The sequence below is a fragment of the Salmo salar genome, chromosome ssa08 (genome assembly GCF_905237065.1).
Source record: "Salmo salar chromosome ssa08, Ssal_v3.1, whole genome shotgun sequence".
In the NCBI taxonomy this organism is placed as follows: domain Eukaryota; kingdom Metazoa; phylum Chordata; class Actinopteri; order Salmoniformes; family Salmonidae; genus Salmo; species Salmo salar.
The window spans coordinates 17,344,084-17,361,013 of NC_059449.1; the positions used below are offsets into that span (position 1 = coordinate 17,344,084).

General features: G+C 45.6%; 1 protein-coding gene across 4 annotated transcripts in view; it reads right to left on the minus strand.

Annotated features, from left to right (window-relative positions):
- Positions 1–16,930, minus strand: part of gstcd (glutathione S-transferase, C-terminal domain containing) — a 68,236-nt gene that overhangs the window by 20,540 nt on the left and 30,766 nt on the right. For all 4 annotated transcript variants that reach the window (XR_006770754.1, XM_045722604.1, NM_001173910.1 and 1 more), the window contains 3 exon segments: positions 8,703–8,818; positions 8,240–8,284; positions 7,575–7,703 (listed from right to left, as the gene is read on the minus strand). Coding sequence is in view for 3 of the 4 variants with exons in the window: in XM_045722604.1 (XP_045578560.1) it covers positions 7,575–7,703; positions 8,240–8,284; positions 8,703–8,818 (290 nt within the window). In the remaining variant the exon portion in view is untranslated.

Here is a 16,930-nt window from a genome sequence, read left to right on the forward strand (position 1 = left end):
GAGAGAGAGAGATGGTGAGAGAGAGATGGAGAGAACGAGAGAACCTCTGGGACTCTACTGTAGCAGACTGTTTTCCTAATATCCCAATATCCCACTTCAAGTCGATATCCATTAGTACAGTGTCAGTTGACAAATTGATTCCGGAGTGTTAGTACTGTCTGAAATACATCAGATAAGCACCATGGTTGGGGTACTCGATGAGAGGTTTGGTAAACACTGGATTAGTAGATGTTGATCATTCTGAGGAGAGCCTCTTCGACTGAAAGGTAAGACATTTCCATCAAAATCCCATAACATCTATGGTAGGTGGACTTGAGCACCTGGAACCACGTTTAGTTGGGAGTAGGTTGGACCAGGTCCATGCATTTAGAGAGTTGGGCAAATGACGTTTCTGCATTATGATGCATTTACATGACACTTCGACATTCTACGGCAGCCATGTTAGCTCCCCACTAACATTACAGGCGGAATATTTAAACAATGCTATGTAACTATCTGAATGTCGAGAATGTCAAAATATATAACATTGTAAAAGTTGTCCTAACCCTCTAAATATTATGGCTCTGGGTAGTACTTATCAGCCTACTGTTACTACTGGTAATTTTCAAATCAGCACCCTGGCATTGGAGCCCAGTCAGAAACACTAGCTAGCTAACTCCCAAGTATTTCTCCAACGTCATCAGCTCTGAATGGAGGATCCAAAACGAGGTGTTGGGAGAACTTCAAAAAGAACCCCAGAGACAATGTTCACGATAATACATGTTGATTCGGCCACATCCACGTACAACAGATTCTGTTCAATGTGTGAGACAGCCAAGACTTAAGACTCGAATTATAGCAAATCCCCCGCTAAAGAGCGATTAACGACCATTCTTTCGGGATGAACGTCCCCTAACGTTACTTTAAGTCCACATCAAATGTATCGTGGCAGGCTGACTGCTGTAATCCATCACAGCTGTAATATATACCACCTGCTCCTTCACATCCACGACACAGCTTGGCTTTTCTCTGTGGATTCAGACATTTCCGTAACTATAAAACCGCAGCCAAGTTTTTGTATACGCTCCTCTCTCATTCTGTGGTCGCGGCAGAAGGCTTCAGAACACCTCAGCCAGGGATTTCCAGGGAGAGTTGGACGGGCTCCTGAGAAATACACTGCAGCCTAGAGATTTAAGGGACCTTAATCCTCCTGTTGGCTCCTGTTGGCTGCCAATGTAGCGCTGGAGCGCCTCTCCCCCGACCACACCGGGGCCCTGCAGTACCGTGGCCTGGGTTGGCCCGTCTTTGGCATGACTATCTGGAGGCATCGTTCCAGTCACGTAGGGGAACTAGAAGACAGGTACTTATAGGAGGACCAGAGCACTGGAATGTTAGATGCAACTCCTTAAGCCAGGGTTCCTTAGTCTTTTGTCCTGGAGGCCTACTGTAGATTCAGGTTTTCATTCCAACAACATGGCAGCATCTCGTTAAACCAATTATACCAGTGAAGGGAAATCCCTGTGAAATGGTGCATTGAGGTCAGTATAGGCAAAGTATCTGAAGTAGAACGGCCGACAACAGCAATACCAAGACCACCAGCGACTTCAGCACGAACAGCGCCAGCGGGAAAGAAAAGATTAAGAGTAGAAGCTACCTGCCACATATTGGGAACACATTCCGAGGCATCCTTCTGCCTTTTTATCGTCAGCCATCTTGGAAGCTAGCCCTCCTCCTTGTAGTAATGTGATAAAGATGGAAGTCCTTCCTGCCAACCAGACCAGAAGAATGTTGTTGTTGGCTGTTTTGCATTTCTGAGGAGGAAGCACTGCATATACATTCCAAATGTATTCTTTGTTCTTGAAACACTTGGAGGGTACTACTCTGTGTGCTTGTATTGGTTACTTACTCAAGAGGGAGCGTTGCAAAGGAAAACACAGACACACCATGTGATAAAACAAGACTAAAGAAACAATTGGAAAACTAGACTAAAGAAAGGAACTGTCCACGTAGGGGAGAGCCTGTTTCCATTAAGCCAGAGGCTTCTGTGGAGGCCGGTATCAATTATGGATTAATGCGAGCCGATAAGGATTGAGGATTGTTTGGGAAAAAAACACTCTTTATTAGTCTCACCCGTCTTTTGGGGGGTGGGTGGGAGATCTTATAGAAGATTCTGGTCCACAATATTTTTTTCCCCCCTCTCATCTTTGCACAAGTACAACTTCTCTTCATAATGAATAACAATAGGCAGTGGGCTGAAATATGAGCTCTGAAACTCATTATTCCCAGCTAATACACCCTGGTCCACACACACACACACACACACACACACACACACACACACACACACACACACACACAGTCTCAGTGTGAAAAACACTTCACGGGTTAACCACGGCAATATATCACACCCCGTGTGCATCGTTGCTTATTACCTCTGGTATTGAATTAACATTTGTCTCCGGTATTGCTTTCTACACATCGTGGTTCATTTGCACTCTTATCAAATACTGTATCATAAATGATGTACTTGTCAGGGCTATAGGGGGCTCTGTCAGTGATGAGCAGAGATAACCTACCTACAGTACCTACCACACAGAGCAGCTTTGCTTTGACTCCCACTGTTCTAGTCTACTCAGAGCCTAAAACTCCTCTACCCCTGCTGGGTGGAGAGGGCTAGGGAGGGTGAGAGAGGGGGAAGAGAGAGAGAGAGTGGTGGGGAGATAGAGAGGGAAAGGGGACAAAGCAGAGAGTGAAAGAGGAGAAAGCATGAAGGGAGGAAGATAAATAGATACTGCGATAGAGGAAGAGAGAGCGAAGGAGAAAGAGAGAGAGAAGAGAGAGAAGATAAAGGGACCACACTGAAGACTGACGCAGCTCCAGATCAGATCTTCTCAGCAGTATCCAGACGTTACACTCCACTACTCTCTGTTCCTCAGAGGACCTGGCTCAATGTTTCTCCCCAAAGAGAGGAGCGGCGGTGAGATGTAGGCCTCAGCCATCACTCTAGTACAAGGAGAGGAGTGGCGGTGAGATGTAGGCCTCAGCCATCACTCTAGTACAAGGAGAGAATGGCAGTCATGGCGGTGAGTGTAGGCCTCAGCCATCACTCTAGTACAAGGAGAGGAGTGGCGGTGAGATGTAGGCCTCAGCCATCACTCTAGTACAAGGAGAGGAGTGGCGGTGAGATGTAGGCCTCAGCCATCACTCTAGTACAAGGAGAGGAGTGGCGGTGAGATGTAGGCCTCAGCCATCACTCTAGTACAAGGAGAGGAGTGGCGGTGAGATGTAGGCCTCAGCCATCACTCTAGTACAAGGAGAGGAGTGGCGGTGAGATGTAGGCCTCAGCCATCACTCTAGTACAAGGAGAGGAGGGGTACACTGGTGGACATTCTATGAGATGAGATCTATGGGGGACAAACCCTCGTCTCCCAACAGAGCAGCTCTGATGCCAAACTGATTACACACCTGGCCCGGCACACGCCTCGGAGCAAGCCTCCATGGCTAAGAATAGGGAACAACCTGATTAGCCTGAGTAAATGACTATCTAGGGCTATAAATGGAGCCATGTATAATACATACTGGGATTATTCAGCATGATGGGCTGCACCTGGGGGTGAAGCAGTGGGCTCTAACTGGCAGCACTAAATAATATGCCGTGCATTCACACCACGGACAGGTCCACGCAGATAATGTGTTAGAAACACTGGGCTATTAAAAAGTTACAACTCCTCTGCACAAAACCAAGGGAATTGTTTCTCAATAAGTCTTTTTTGTTAATGCATAAACACTTGCTAAAGGTCTCGCCACCTGTGTGTGTGTGTGTGAGTGTGCAGAAAAACATACCCTGGCTACAGTAGATGCCAAACACACTCCCCAACCCACACAGTACTGCGGAGAGTACATTGCTGTGGAGCAGGTCTCCATGAAGTGGCTGGTCTGGACCTGTAGTTAGGCACTAGATCTAATAACAGCAGGTATAAATATACCGTCTATTGGTGCCACAGACAGAGAGATGGGAGGAGGAAGCTTTCAGCACAATATACACTATATATACAAAAGTATGTGGACACCCCTTCAAATTAGTGGATTCGGCTATTTCAGCCACACCTGTTGCTGACAGGTGTATAAAACCGAGCACACCGCCATGCAATCTCCATAGACAAACATTGGTAGTAGAATGACCTTACTGAAGTTCTCAGTGACTTTCATCGTTTGCACCGTCATAGGACGTCACCTTTCCAACAAGTCAGTCCGTCAAATTTCTGCCCTGCTAGAGCTGCCCCGGTCAACTGAAAGTGCTGTTATTGTGAAGTGTAAACGTCTAGGAGCAACAACGGCTCAGCCGCAAAGTGGTAGGCCACACAAACTCACAGAACGGGACCTCTGAGTGCTGAAGCGCGTAGAAATCGTCTGTCGTTGGTTGCAACACTCACTACCAAACTGCCTCTGGAAGCAACATCAGCACAATAACTGTTTGTCAGGAGCTTCATGAAATGGGTTTCCATGACCGAGCAGCCGCACACAAGCCTAAGATTCCCATGCGCAATGCTAAGCGCTGGCTGGAGTGGTGGAAAGCTCACCGTCATTGGACTCTGGAGCATTCTCTGGAGTGATTAATCACGCTTCACCATCTGGTAGTCCACGGACTAATCTGTATTTGGCTGATGCCAGGAGAACAATATCTGCTACAATGCATAATGCCAACTGTAAAGTTTGGTGGAGGAGGAATAATGGTCAGGGGCTGTTAATTTATGGTTTGGGCTAGGCCCCTTAGTTCCAGTGAAGGGAAATCTTAACGGTACAGCATACAATGACATTCTAGACAATTCTGTGCTTGCAACTTTGTGGCAACAGTTTGAAGAAGGCCCATTCTTGTTTCAGCATGACAATGCCACTGTGCATAAAGCGAGGTCCATACAGAAATGGTTTGTCGAGATTGGTGTGGAAGAACTTGACTGGCCTGCACAGAGTCCTGACCTCAACCCCATCAAACACCTTTGGGATGAATTGGACCACCGACTGTGAGCCAGGCCTTTTCGCCCAACATCAATGCCCGACCTCTCTAATGTTCTTGTGGCTGAATGGAAGCAAGTCCCCGCAGCAATGTCCACATCGAGTGGAAAGCCTTCCAAGAAGAGCGGAGGCTGTTATAGCAGCAAAGGGGGGACCAACTCCATATTAATGCCCATGATTTTGGAATGAGATGTTCGACAAGGAGGTGTCCACATACTTTTGGTCATGTAGTGTACCATCTATTGGTGTCACAGACAGAGATTGGAGGAGGGAGCCTTCAGCACAATGCCTAGTCTGAAACTCACTACGATGACTCACTGTCTGAACACCTCGTAACATAATGTACCTGGGAGAATAGATGGACATAGAATACGTTTTACATTTTGTTTTTGAAAAGGTATCACCGCAGATACTGAGATGAGCGAGATGCAAGACTTTGCTCACACACAGTATCTGCGCACGTGCACGCGTTCGCTTCACACATTCACAGTGGAGAGGTCGAGCCTCGAGCAACGCTCTTAAGTTGTGGAAATTGACCCACTACGCTGTTTCTTTCTGCATCTACGTCATATCACAGAGTCTACCTTCAACATCATGCCCTCTTTTAGGGAGGGACTGATAGATAAATATAAACCTCCTGGACCTCAGCCTGGGGGAAGCAGGGAGAAGCAGCAAGCCTGAAGTACAGTACAGATTCTAGTCTGAATCTCAGCTATGACGACTCGTACTGGAAAGAGAGACGGCCATAACATGTTTTACATTTAGATTTAAACATTATGTTTCGCATATTTTAGAGACATGATATACTGTAATATAACACAATAGACATTTAGTTGTCCAATCAATTATTATGAACGATGATCTGACACTTGATAGTTAAAGGTGAATGTTTTCATTGTATTTGTCCCTATCAAATAAATCCATGATTAACACCAACACTTAGCATCTAGGTTTAATACACACTCAGGCCTTACAGTTCATTTGGGGCGAGGGAGGTTACTTCCTACCCTGGTTAACCCCGACAGAACTCTGACCTCACCGTGATGAGTGAAGCGACACAACGGGGAAGTTAGCTTGGTTCTACCAGCTTGGATGCTAATGAATTCCTAAATCAAACAAGTTCCCGTTCTGTGGCCAACAACCAACACAAGCAGATCAAAATAGACCTGATAATAGCGTAATTAACGACAACTCGTTTCATTTGGGACTAATTAGGCAGTTCAGGTAGTTAGAGTGCCGCGGATGAACGTGGGCTTTTATTCGATTCTGGCAGGAGAGGAGAGGAATTGAAATACACTGCGGGAGACCCACACAAACTAAGTACACCACAACACACACACACACAGTAAATTGTAGACTCTAATTTCATCTGGCCCAGACTCTGTGTGGAGGAGAGAGAAGAGAGAACAAGTGAAGTAACTTAGAACTGTGGTAGCAGCGGCTCGCTGAGTGAAAAAAAAAACACAATCACAATTATCTAGCACAGCAAGGGAGACTTGTGTGTGAACGAGCCACAACACACACATGCACCCACACACACCCACACACACCCACTGGTTGATACAGATGCAAACGAGTCAACTAGCGGAGTCAAGATGATTCATGTGGTCAAAATGAGAGGTCAACGTCATAAACGGTGCAAATAGCTGGGGAGTTGAAACATTTTGCCTTTATGATAAACATTTAGTCTTCCAAACGGTTATTCCTTCTAACCTCTGCCTGAATAGCACATATTGCTCCTACATCTTTTGGCAGGGCGTTTGTTTACGCTCCACTTCAACTCTCTGCAAAGTAAGCAATTAAAAGGGAAATGTGTTTTCTTTTCAAAGTATTGGAAGAGGAGGCGGGGGAGAAAAAGGTACTTCTAATGAAAACGGAGCACTGAAAAGCTTGGCCGTAATGTTCGTCTGATAGAATCCTCAGAGAAGGGAAGGACAAGGTCCCCATTATAATCAACTGGAGAGCAGAAGTTACCAAAATAAACAGTAAAAAGTTTCTCTAAGGAAATGCCATCTTTGTTTCCTCTCAAACATTCAAAACACACGTATGTGGGCTAAACTTATCGCAAAATAAGTTCCAGTTCTGGGAGATGATTCTAAATCCATAACTGAACAAAAAAGGAATCCTGCTGCTCTACTCTGTGACAATGTAGATAAGCCACTTTGAGAGCAGCAAGACTGTGGAGGATTCCTTTCGTGTGCAAACTGAGTCTTCTCTCAAGTGTCACATTGACAACTTGAGAAGATGAGCCATCTAGAAGTACTGGTGAAATCAAACCGTTTGTTAAGCTGTCTTTGACACTAGTAAGTCTCATGGTGTACAGTTAGTACGTCAAGTAAAAGAGATGGAATGAGCTTCTGTATTAATGTCTGTGTAGTGAATATGAATGTCTAAGTGGGTTAGACTAGCATAGTTCTGGCAACACCTTGTTGTGGGCTTGATTTCCTTATGGGACACACAAACTGCATGCATGACCCACTGTCAACGTCGACAGTCCTGTAAGTCCCTTCAGACAAAAGCATCTGTTAAATGACCATATTATATCAAAAACAAGTTCTAATATAATATTCATCTGTACTCACCCCTATGTGGAAGGGTCCAGTGAAGTAGTCCAGGTTGGCCTGGATGAAGCCTATGTTGGTCAGGCCCAGTTCAGCACTCCTCACCTTCCCCCTAACCAGAGACTCCTCCTTGTTCTCTATCAGGATCACCTACAGTTAACCATACAAGATTACCGCTTACTTTTAGCTAATCAACTCTGGTCCTCTGTTGCTCAGTTGGTAGAGCATTGCTCTTGTTACGGCAAAACAAATGGATTCCCGGGACCAACCGTATGTAAAAAATGTATGCGCGCATGACTAATTCCCTTTGGATAAAAGTGTCTGCTAAATGGAATATTATTTATTTATATATTATTACCTCTTACACTTTGCTAATCTAACGTTACTCTTAGTTGACTCTTACCTCCAAGGTTATGAATAGCTTACTGGACAGCTATAGGCTAAAAGTCTAAGATTTATTTGGGGAAAAAAATACAATTCTACCGTGTAAAATAATACAATTCTCCTACTAAGACTGTTATTTGCAAAGACATGAATGCGAATACAACATACAACATGCTCGAAAATCAAAAATCCTCTGGAAAAACGCAACACGAATGTATCAATTATGTCAAGCCACCCTAATGCGAGCAAATGGCGAGCTAGTTTCAACTTGGTAGACAAGACAGTTTCAACTTTCAACCTACCTGGCAGTCGGGCAGCGTGTGAGCCAGAACGATCCCGACGTGGCCCTGGAAAAACACAACACGGAAAAAGACAAGACATAAATGCATACGGAGGAAAAACAAGGCTCAAAGAAAAGCCGAGCACATCAAAGGGGTTGGGTGATCAGTAGCGGCCTACCGCTCTGTCCATTCCAATATTGACCCATTACCCACCCAGTCAGCGCTACTGCTGTGAAGTGTACTGTACACTCCCTTCATCACTCCACTCACTCTCCTCTCTGTCTCCCTCCTTTCTGTCTGTCTGTCTGTGCATGGAATAACAAGGGTTTTCAAAAACAGAGAGGGGAAAGAAGATAAGAGAAGAAATGCAGCCTTTCATCCTGATTTCTGACAGACAGACTAATGAGGACAGACAGACGGAGAGGGACGGAAGGATAGAGAGAGGGACGGAAGGATAGAGGGACGGAAGGACTGACGGACGCACCCCTCCGCTGCAGAAATCCACCACTGTGTTCCCCGGCCGGGCCAGCTCCGTCACCATGGCGACCAGGTTGTTCAGCTGCTGCCGTTTCCTCGCGGCGCGGACGTCAGACATCTTCCCTGCAGACAGAGCTGAAGATTCAGTAAAGAGGAATGTTGTGCTTATGCAATAGAATTATAATATATGCCATTCATCAGGTGCTTTAATATTGGTGTCCCCAGCGGGAATCGAACCCACGAGCCTTCACTAACTTATGTAAGTCTCATATAAGTGAAATAAGAAGGTATTGGATGGAACGGTAATATCACCATCTTCATATCTGTACAATACCAGAAGTATTTGCTTCGTTTCAATGTTTGACTGGAAGATGAATCAACAGTATCCAGTCACAGTAAGGTCAATTCAGCTGGGATATATTTCCTGTTCTCCTTCAAACATGTTTTGAATTGCTTTATTTCTTCTACCCTTTCATTCTGTCTTTTCGTTTCAGGAAGGAACCTTCATAAAAAAAACTTTTATTACCCAGGAAGATGCTCTCTTTTCTTCATATGAATGCAGAAGTGCCAGGCAGCGTTCCTATTTCATGTATCCCTGCTTTGAAGTGCACAACATTTCTGTCACACTGTGTTTTACAGGCACAGAGCTATGATGATACAGTACATGCTGTAATCCAGCTACAAGGGCCACTCATAATCATCCCTCATCAACAACAGTTTCTACCGACCGAGTGCAAAACACCATTCAACAGGATGAAACAAAACAAGCGGCAGAGCCAAAATGGAGTGGAAACTTTTCTGCTACTGCAAAGAAACAGAGCCACTTTAATGGTATGCAGCCTCACAGGATGCTCGTGATTAACGCAATGCACATTTGTATCCCCGTGTTCCTCCTCATCCAACTCCTGTCTCTCGTTGGCGGCGGTGAGCCAAGCGTGGCGTGCGTCTGCGGTACCGTTTCTGGCCCATAAATCTTGAGTGATGATTGCTTCGTTTACCCCGGTGTCATGCTATGATACCCGCTGGAATATCAGAAACACATTAATGGTGGCCTTCCCTTCTCTCTCCAGATCACTGCCGCCTCCGCAAATTGATATACGGGCGACACACACAACACACACACACACACACACACACCGGGTGGCGGGCTAAGAGAGAAGCGACGGCAGTAGCGGCGGGGTACGTCTATATTCTCCTCACACTAATACAAATAAGGAATTTCACAGCCCTTGCCCTCGCCATCGTTATTTACCTCGCACCGCTTCAAATTAAACCGGCTCCCAGGAGTACAAGAGAATGGAAAAAGCAAAGAGAGGAGCACGTCAAAAACTATGGGGTGGTATTGACCAGGTAGCAGCAGCAACTTTTCATTTAGATGAGTTATTCAGATCCACGTCTGTTCTCCACTAAACAGCCCGGCCTCCCGTGAGGCCTACTATTGAGCGCTTTTATGCCGTCGGATTGGAGGAGCACTTCGGGGTCTTAATTGACAATTGCCTTGCGCGGTGGGATGACGGCTGAAACAAAACGAGCTGAAAGCCGAATGGTAAACCTGGGACGTGACGAGTGGTACAATGCAGAGAGATGAGATGAAGGCAGGGTGAGTGCGAGAGATACGCGAGGGGCCAAAGCCCAACAATAAGGCTGACATGAATGATAGTGTTTTATGAGAGGCTGAGTACAGAGTAGAGACAACAGAGACGTGGCTCTGGGGCCAGTTCAGGAGGATTCAACACTACAGAGTATTCAGATAGAAATGCTTTGTGTAGAAGAGACATGCCTCTCTGTCATCTAGAATGGGGAATCATGTTAACTCTACACAAGACATTTCTATCACCACTATTCGGGTACGGGCCTGTGGGATGGATGAGTGGGATGGTAGGAGAGGTCATTTCGTGGCTCACCAACAACCACTCCACTGTAAGCATGAAAGTGTTGATGAAGAGGGGGCAGCACTAGACGGAAGTAGAGAGGCTATTGTCTAGTACAGACTGAGAGAGCTGGACCTGGGTCTTTCATCCTTCTTCATCCTTCTCTCATCTACAGCAGAGAGGAGTGACAGTGACCCACATGGCCCCGGCTGAATAGCCATAATTGTGCAACCAGCAATTTACATTCTGCAACACCCAGCAATTTCCACACAGCGAACCGTTCTCACACGTAGAATGAGAATAGAAACCGAAAAACTTAGTATGAAAATATAGTATGAAATAGCAGTGGGTGTATAATAACTTAGTTATTACACTGTAGTTTGGCTGATGAAGTTGTGACTGTGTTTTTGCCTTATACAGTAGTTATTATACACTGTAGTTTGGCTGATGAAGTTGTGACTGTGTTTTTGCCTTATACAGTAGTTATTATACACTGTAGTTTGGCTGATGAAGTTGTGACTGTGTTTTTGCCTTATTTACAGCTGAATTAGCTAAGGGTCTTGAGGAACCACAGCAAAGTCCAACTCCTAATTTAGAGAGATAAACACACGCCGATCTATTACACTGGTCTGTGGCTGGTTTCCTACACTGTCAGCACGTATCACCGAGATCACACACACACACACACACACACACACACACACACACACACACACACACACACACACACACTTTATGCAGCCGGAGGAAATTACCTAACAACTCCTATAAGTTTACCCATTAATCTCCCCAATCAAGTGTTAATTAAAAACCTTAAAGGACATATCCATTTCAAATCCTCAGCTTGTAAGGAAGCACTAATCCTATCATTTATTTATTTAACTCTAAACTACCGGTACCCCAGTTAGGTTGCATGGTGCACCTGGTAGCCTGAAGTGATTGGCTAAGGACAGAGTGTCTGTCAATCTGCACTACTATGTCTGTCAGTGCTGGAAAGATGTAATATCATATCAGCATGATGTCACTCAGCAGCATGTACTCGGTGTTATACCAATGGCATGTCTCCCAGGAACTGTGTGTGTGTAAACTCTGTCATCATCAGCTCCAGTTCTAACCCCACAGGGGATTATGCTACTCTGTTACAGGGAGGGGAGACTTCCGATATGGAACACCACAAGATTCCCAGAGCTCCGGATGGAGATTACGACAACAGGGCAGAGTAAGGTAAGGCAGAGTAAGGTAAGGCAGGGTAAGGTAGGGTAAGGTAAGGCAGGGTAAGGTAAGGCAGGGTAAGGTAAGGCAGGGTAAGGTAAGGCAGGGTAAGGTAAGGCAGGGTAAGGTAAGGCAGAGTAAAGTAAGGCAGGGTAAAGTAAGGCAGGGTAAGGTAGGGTAAGGTAAGGCAGAGTAAAGTAAGGCAGGGTAAGGTAAGGCAGGGTAAGGTAAGGCAGAGTAAAGTAAGGCAGGGTAAGGCAGGGTAAGGTAAGGCAGGGTAAGGTAAGGCAGGGTAAGGTAAGGCAGAGTAAGGTAAGGCAGGGTAAGGTAAGGCAGGGTAAGGTAAGGCATTGTAAGGTAAGGCAGGGTAAGGTAAGGCAGGGTAAGGTAAGGCATTGTAAGGTAAGGCAGGGTAAGGTAAGGCAGAGTAAGGTAAGGCAGAGTAAGGTAAGGCAGAGTAAGGTAAGGCAGAGTAAGGTAAGGCAGAGTAAGGTAAGGCAGAGTAAGGTAAGGCAGAGTAAGGTAAGGCAGGGTAAGGTAAGGCAGAGTAAGGTAAGGCAGAGTAAGGTAAGGCAGGGTAAGGTAAGGCAGGGTAAGGTAAGGCAGGGTAAGGTAAGGCAGGGTAAGGTAGGGCAGGGTAAGGTAAGGCAGGGTAAGGTAAGGCAGAGTAAGGTAAGGCAGAGTAAGGTAAGGCAGGGTAAGGTAGGGCAGGGTAAGGTAAGGTAAGGCAGGGTAAGGTAGGGCAGGGTAAGGTAGGGCAGGGTAAGGTAGGGCAGGGTAAGGTAAGGCAGGGTAAGGTAGGGCAGGGTAAGGTAAGGCAGGGTATGGCACGGGAAGATCTCCTTCGTTTGTTTTAGGAAGAGGACCGTTGGGAAGGTGTGAAGAGGGTCGTTTCAATCCAACAAGCCATGACACCCACCATCTCAGACTGCACTGAAATGGTTTCTGTAGTTAGAAACAGAAAAGATGATTTGATTTATCTTTCAACAAAATAATGTTTCAGGAATGGTAAAATATCAGTTTCTAACTACAGAAATGATTTCAGAACAATCTGAGATGGTGTTGAAATCGTCTTTCTAGTGCTTTTTGAGGTGGAACGACTCAAGGGCAAAGCACACACATCCTGGGAAGGGCGAAGCGCCAGACCTATTTATAACTATCCAGGACCTCAGGCGGTTTCCTGGTTTCCTTCGTCCCTTTGTTGACAGAGGCTTTTCGGGTATGCGTGAGCACACCTGAAACATTCTGGCTGGAGTTGGAGACTGCAGAGAGAGGGTGTATAATTAATTTTATAATGACGGTTGTAACAACATGGCTGCATCCCATTCCCATTCACGCCCTGAGAATTTTAAATGGGAGTTTTTATTTAAGGTTTCCGGATCTAATAACCACCAAACAACGTCTGCTCGCACTAATTGCGGTTGCTTGGCTGACTAACAAGTGCTAAAATAGCCTTATACACCTGTAGTTACAATGCTCTCTCCCTTGTAGTTGTGCACCCAAAAAAACCAAGCAATTCCTTAGCAGTTAATTCATTCACTCAGTCTGATATAGCCTACAGTCTACAGCCATTAATCCAATCAAGTACTGCTTCTAATAAAATAGAATACAATATTCCTGGTGTTCTGGTTTAGTGTGATAACGCGTTGTTGTTTTCCTGTCGTTTTCCCAGCAGGCACCAGGTCATGATTAGTGCACATGCTGGACTGGACTGTAGTCCACCCAGCCAAGACGTCTCCTTTCCCATGAAATGAGCCAAACCCCATCCCATACTCTCCTCCAACTCCCCCCCCTCATCTCTGAAATTAAAGCTAGACATTTCACTCTTCTCTTGTTTTGGCACACACTCAGGGTCAGGCTGGGCCTCTTACGTCTGCTCTGAAAAATAGGGCAGGACTTGGACACCCAGCTTGACTAAAAGCCACAAACTCGCTTTCAAAGTCCGGAAAGCTCATGAATAGGATTGTCTGTTTTAAAGGGTGGCCCCGGCACCGCATCTCATTAAACCCATGGATTGAGATGATAAATAATACTGGTATAAATCAGCTGTAATAGTAGGTCTCTCTGTGATCTGAGCTACCTGCTTTGTTGCAAAGGATTTACTCATAGCCTAGTCAGAGAAAAACATTGCATTGACACAAAATATGACACAATACTGATTACTGCTACTGCCTTGCAAGGAGAGCTATGCTAATACTGTGGAAGTATAGGTTTGGTCAGCCAGTACATGTTATATGGATTTCCCACGTACAAACCCCCCTAGCAGACAATAGGAATGTATGCAGGCTTGATGTTGACTACAGATCCAAGCATGCTGCATAACTATGATGATTCATGCTGCTTAATCTGAATGAGGGCAACCAAAGGTAACGAATACCTGAGGGCTGCATCACGTCAGACTATGTTGCCAAATAAGATTGGGTGTCGGTTGCCAGGTTGGGTTGGCGTTGTCAGGTTGGGTACAGGTTATTAGGTTGAGGGCAACCTCCAAAGTGAAAACATGTCTGTACTGTAAAATACTGTTGTTCTGGATTCTCTGTCTATGCACGGTGGTTTAGTAGAAGCCCTAATAATATGGTGGATCTTGAAAACAACGGTAGGTTACTCAACCATCTTCCTTGTAATTCAGGAGGGATTGTGGAGTGAAAGGAGGACAATCTACATATTGATTTATGCACTCCCCCCACAGCTACATTCCTATTTGGTTTAAAAGTCAGAGCCAATTTGTAAATCAGTCACAGCGACCACAGTGAAGTATATCATCAACAGCCTGCAACTGTCATCAGGCGAGGGCTCAAAACAAGCCAAAGCCGACACCTGTGTGACAGGTGGACCACATCCCACATTCTACCACCGACTTCATCTCTATCAATATCATCCATTTTATGGACACAAGGACAGAAGAAAAGACAGCGAAAGAAAAACAGACACTGCAATGACTGCGAAAAACAATCTTACGGTCTGAACAGACGTTCTCATTTAGACTCAACGAAGAGGCATTTATGGTAGGGTACGTGCTTTGGGGAAAGAAACAACTGCTACCATTGTAAACAGAGTGACAGACAGGAGACAGATTATTAAACTAGCGTAAGTCAAAGTCGTAGTACAGGTGCTAGCCTATAGCCACTAGCATAAGTCAAAGTCGTAGTACAGGAGCTAGCCTATAGCATAGAGCCACTAGCACAAGTCAAAGTCGTAGTACAGGAGCTAGCCTATAGCATAGAGCCACTAGCACAAGTCAAAGTCGTAGTACAGTAGCTAGCCTATAGCATAGAGCCACTAGCATAAGTCAAAGGCGAGGTACAGGAGCTAGCCTATAGCATAGAGCCACTAGCATAAGTCAAAGGCGAGGTACAGGAGCTAGCCTATAGCATAGAGCCACTAGCATAAGTCAAAGGCGAGGTACAGGAGCTAGCCTATAGCATAGAACAATCTGTTGAGCAGAGTGTGTTGTGCCGCCATAACAACAGTGGAGGAGATAAGGAGGACAAGGGCAGCCAACCAGAAGCCACCGTCGCCGCAACATACTACCCATAAACCCTTTCTCCTCTAGTGGAGCAAGATGGAGGTCATCCAATGGAGAGGAGCGCGGTCACAGTCAGTCACGTACGCTCGGAGGCAGTGGAGACGGATGTGTGTGTATGTGTGTGTGTGGCCACCCACAGAGACAGTGGCCACCCACAGAGATCCACCACTTTGTTTATTGTTTCTGCTGTATGAAACGCAAAGTCATTCCTCTGTCTTCCTCCCCCTTGACTTGACCCCCTAGACGTCATTCTGCTCACATAGTGGGTTAGCTAGTTCACCTGTTTGGTAAGTCTGATGGGATCTGATTGCGGGTTTCTTTCTGAAAGACGACCCCTGCTGTTTAACCTTACACTGAGTTCTGCTATGTGAGCGGACTAGCTGAGAAGTAACAGAGTTGCTGGTGGTGTTTGTGTTGTGTGTGTTTGAGAAAGAGAACTTTGCCACATATCTGTTCTTGGTGGTGATAATGACAACTGGGCAGGCAGCCAGAGATGACAGCCAGGGTGAGGCCTAGGGGATTCTTAGCCTTGGATCGATGCCAGGGGGGGGTCACCTTTCCCAGTCGGGTCCGGGGTAGGGCCACCCTGCTGGGGTTAGCTAGTCAGGCGAGCCTGGGGATCCACGGAGCCTGCCTCTGGGCTGACACACTGACAGGAGAGCAGGATCCCTGCTGGCTTTTTTTTCCTGGCACAGAGCCTTTATTTCTTCCTTTTCTGATGCCGCAGCTCTGTGACGGGCCTATGAGATGCAGCGGAACTCTGACGGGGCCCTATCAGATTGATCAGAACATAAACAGTGGGTAGCCTCGCTAGGGGGCCCTGTGTTTAGATCACAGGGATCTGGATGAGTGCTCCCACCACTACCGTCAGAGAGAGGAAGATGCTGGTTCAAAGACAAAACAGACTGGGTTGACATAAGTATGCATACATAAATCATTTAAGTAGGCTAACAATGCATATAGGCTATATTATTCCTTCAACGTAGCCTATTCATATTCATCAGCACTGATCACGTCAATGTAAAAACAGGAAGCATGTAGCACAACCATATATAATCACATAAAAGCAGCATACATCCAAGTAAGCTTTAAATAAACTGAGCATGGGCTATATTCCTTTAATACATTATTTGCAAGCACTAGGCCTAATGATCAAGTCAGTGTTCGACAGGGAGCACACATTATATCCATGAGTAAAATTACACTTTAAAGTGTAAAGTTGTCCTATCAACTTGGCTAAGTGATATTTCAGGCTTTAGAGAGAGGCCTTTAAAACATGTTCACGCTCAATGCCCTAGAACAGATTTTTCCCACCACACAAACACTTAAGTCAAGGCTAACAAGCAGAAGAGAGTACTACGCCGACATTAACAGAGGCAGAAAAACTGAAAAGCTCACAGGGGTAGGCTTGGGCGGTATACCGTATATACCGGGGTATTTGGAAAAAGTCAAAACCCTTAGAAGTTTTTCAATACATATGAATATTTGTAGCTACTTTTCAAGTTATTACCTGCAACTGTCAACTTGTGCAATACGTTAGGAGATAAAGCAGATTGTGTTCTTCAATACACCCGTCACATTATGAAGCTTCCCGTAGTTCCCCAGAACAGTTGCGCCAGTCACGTG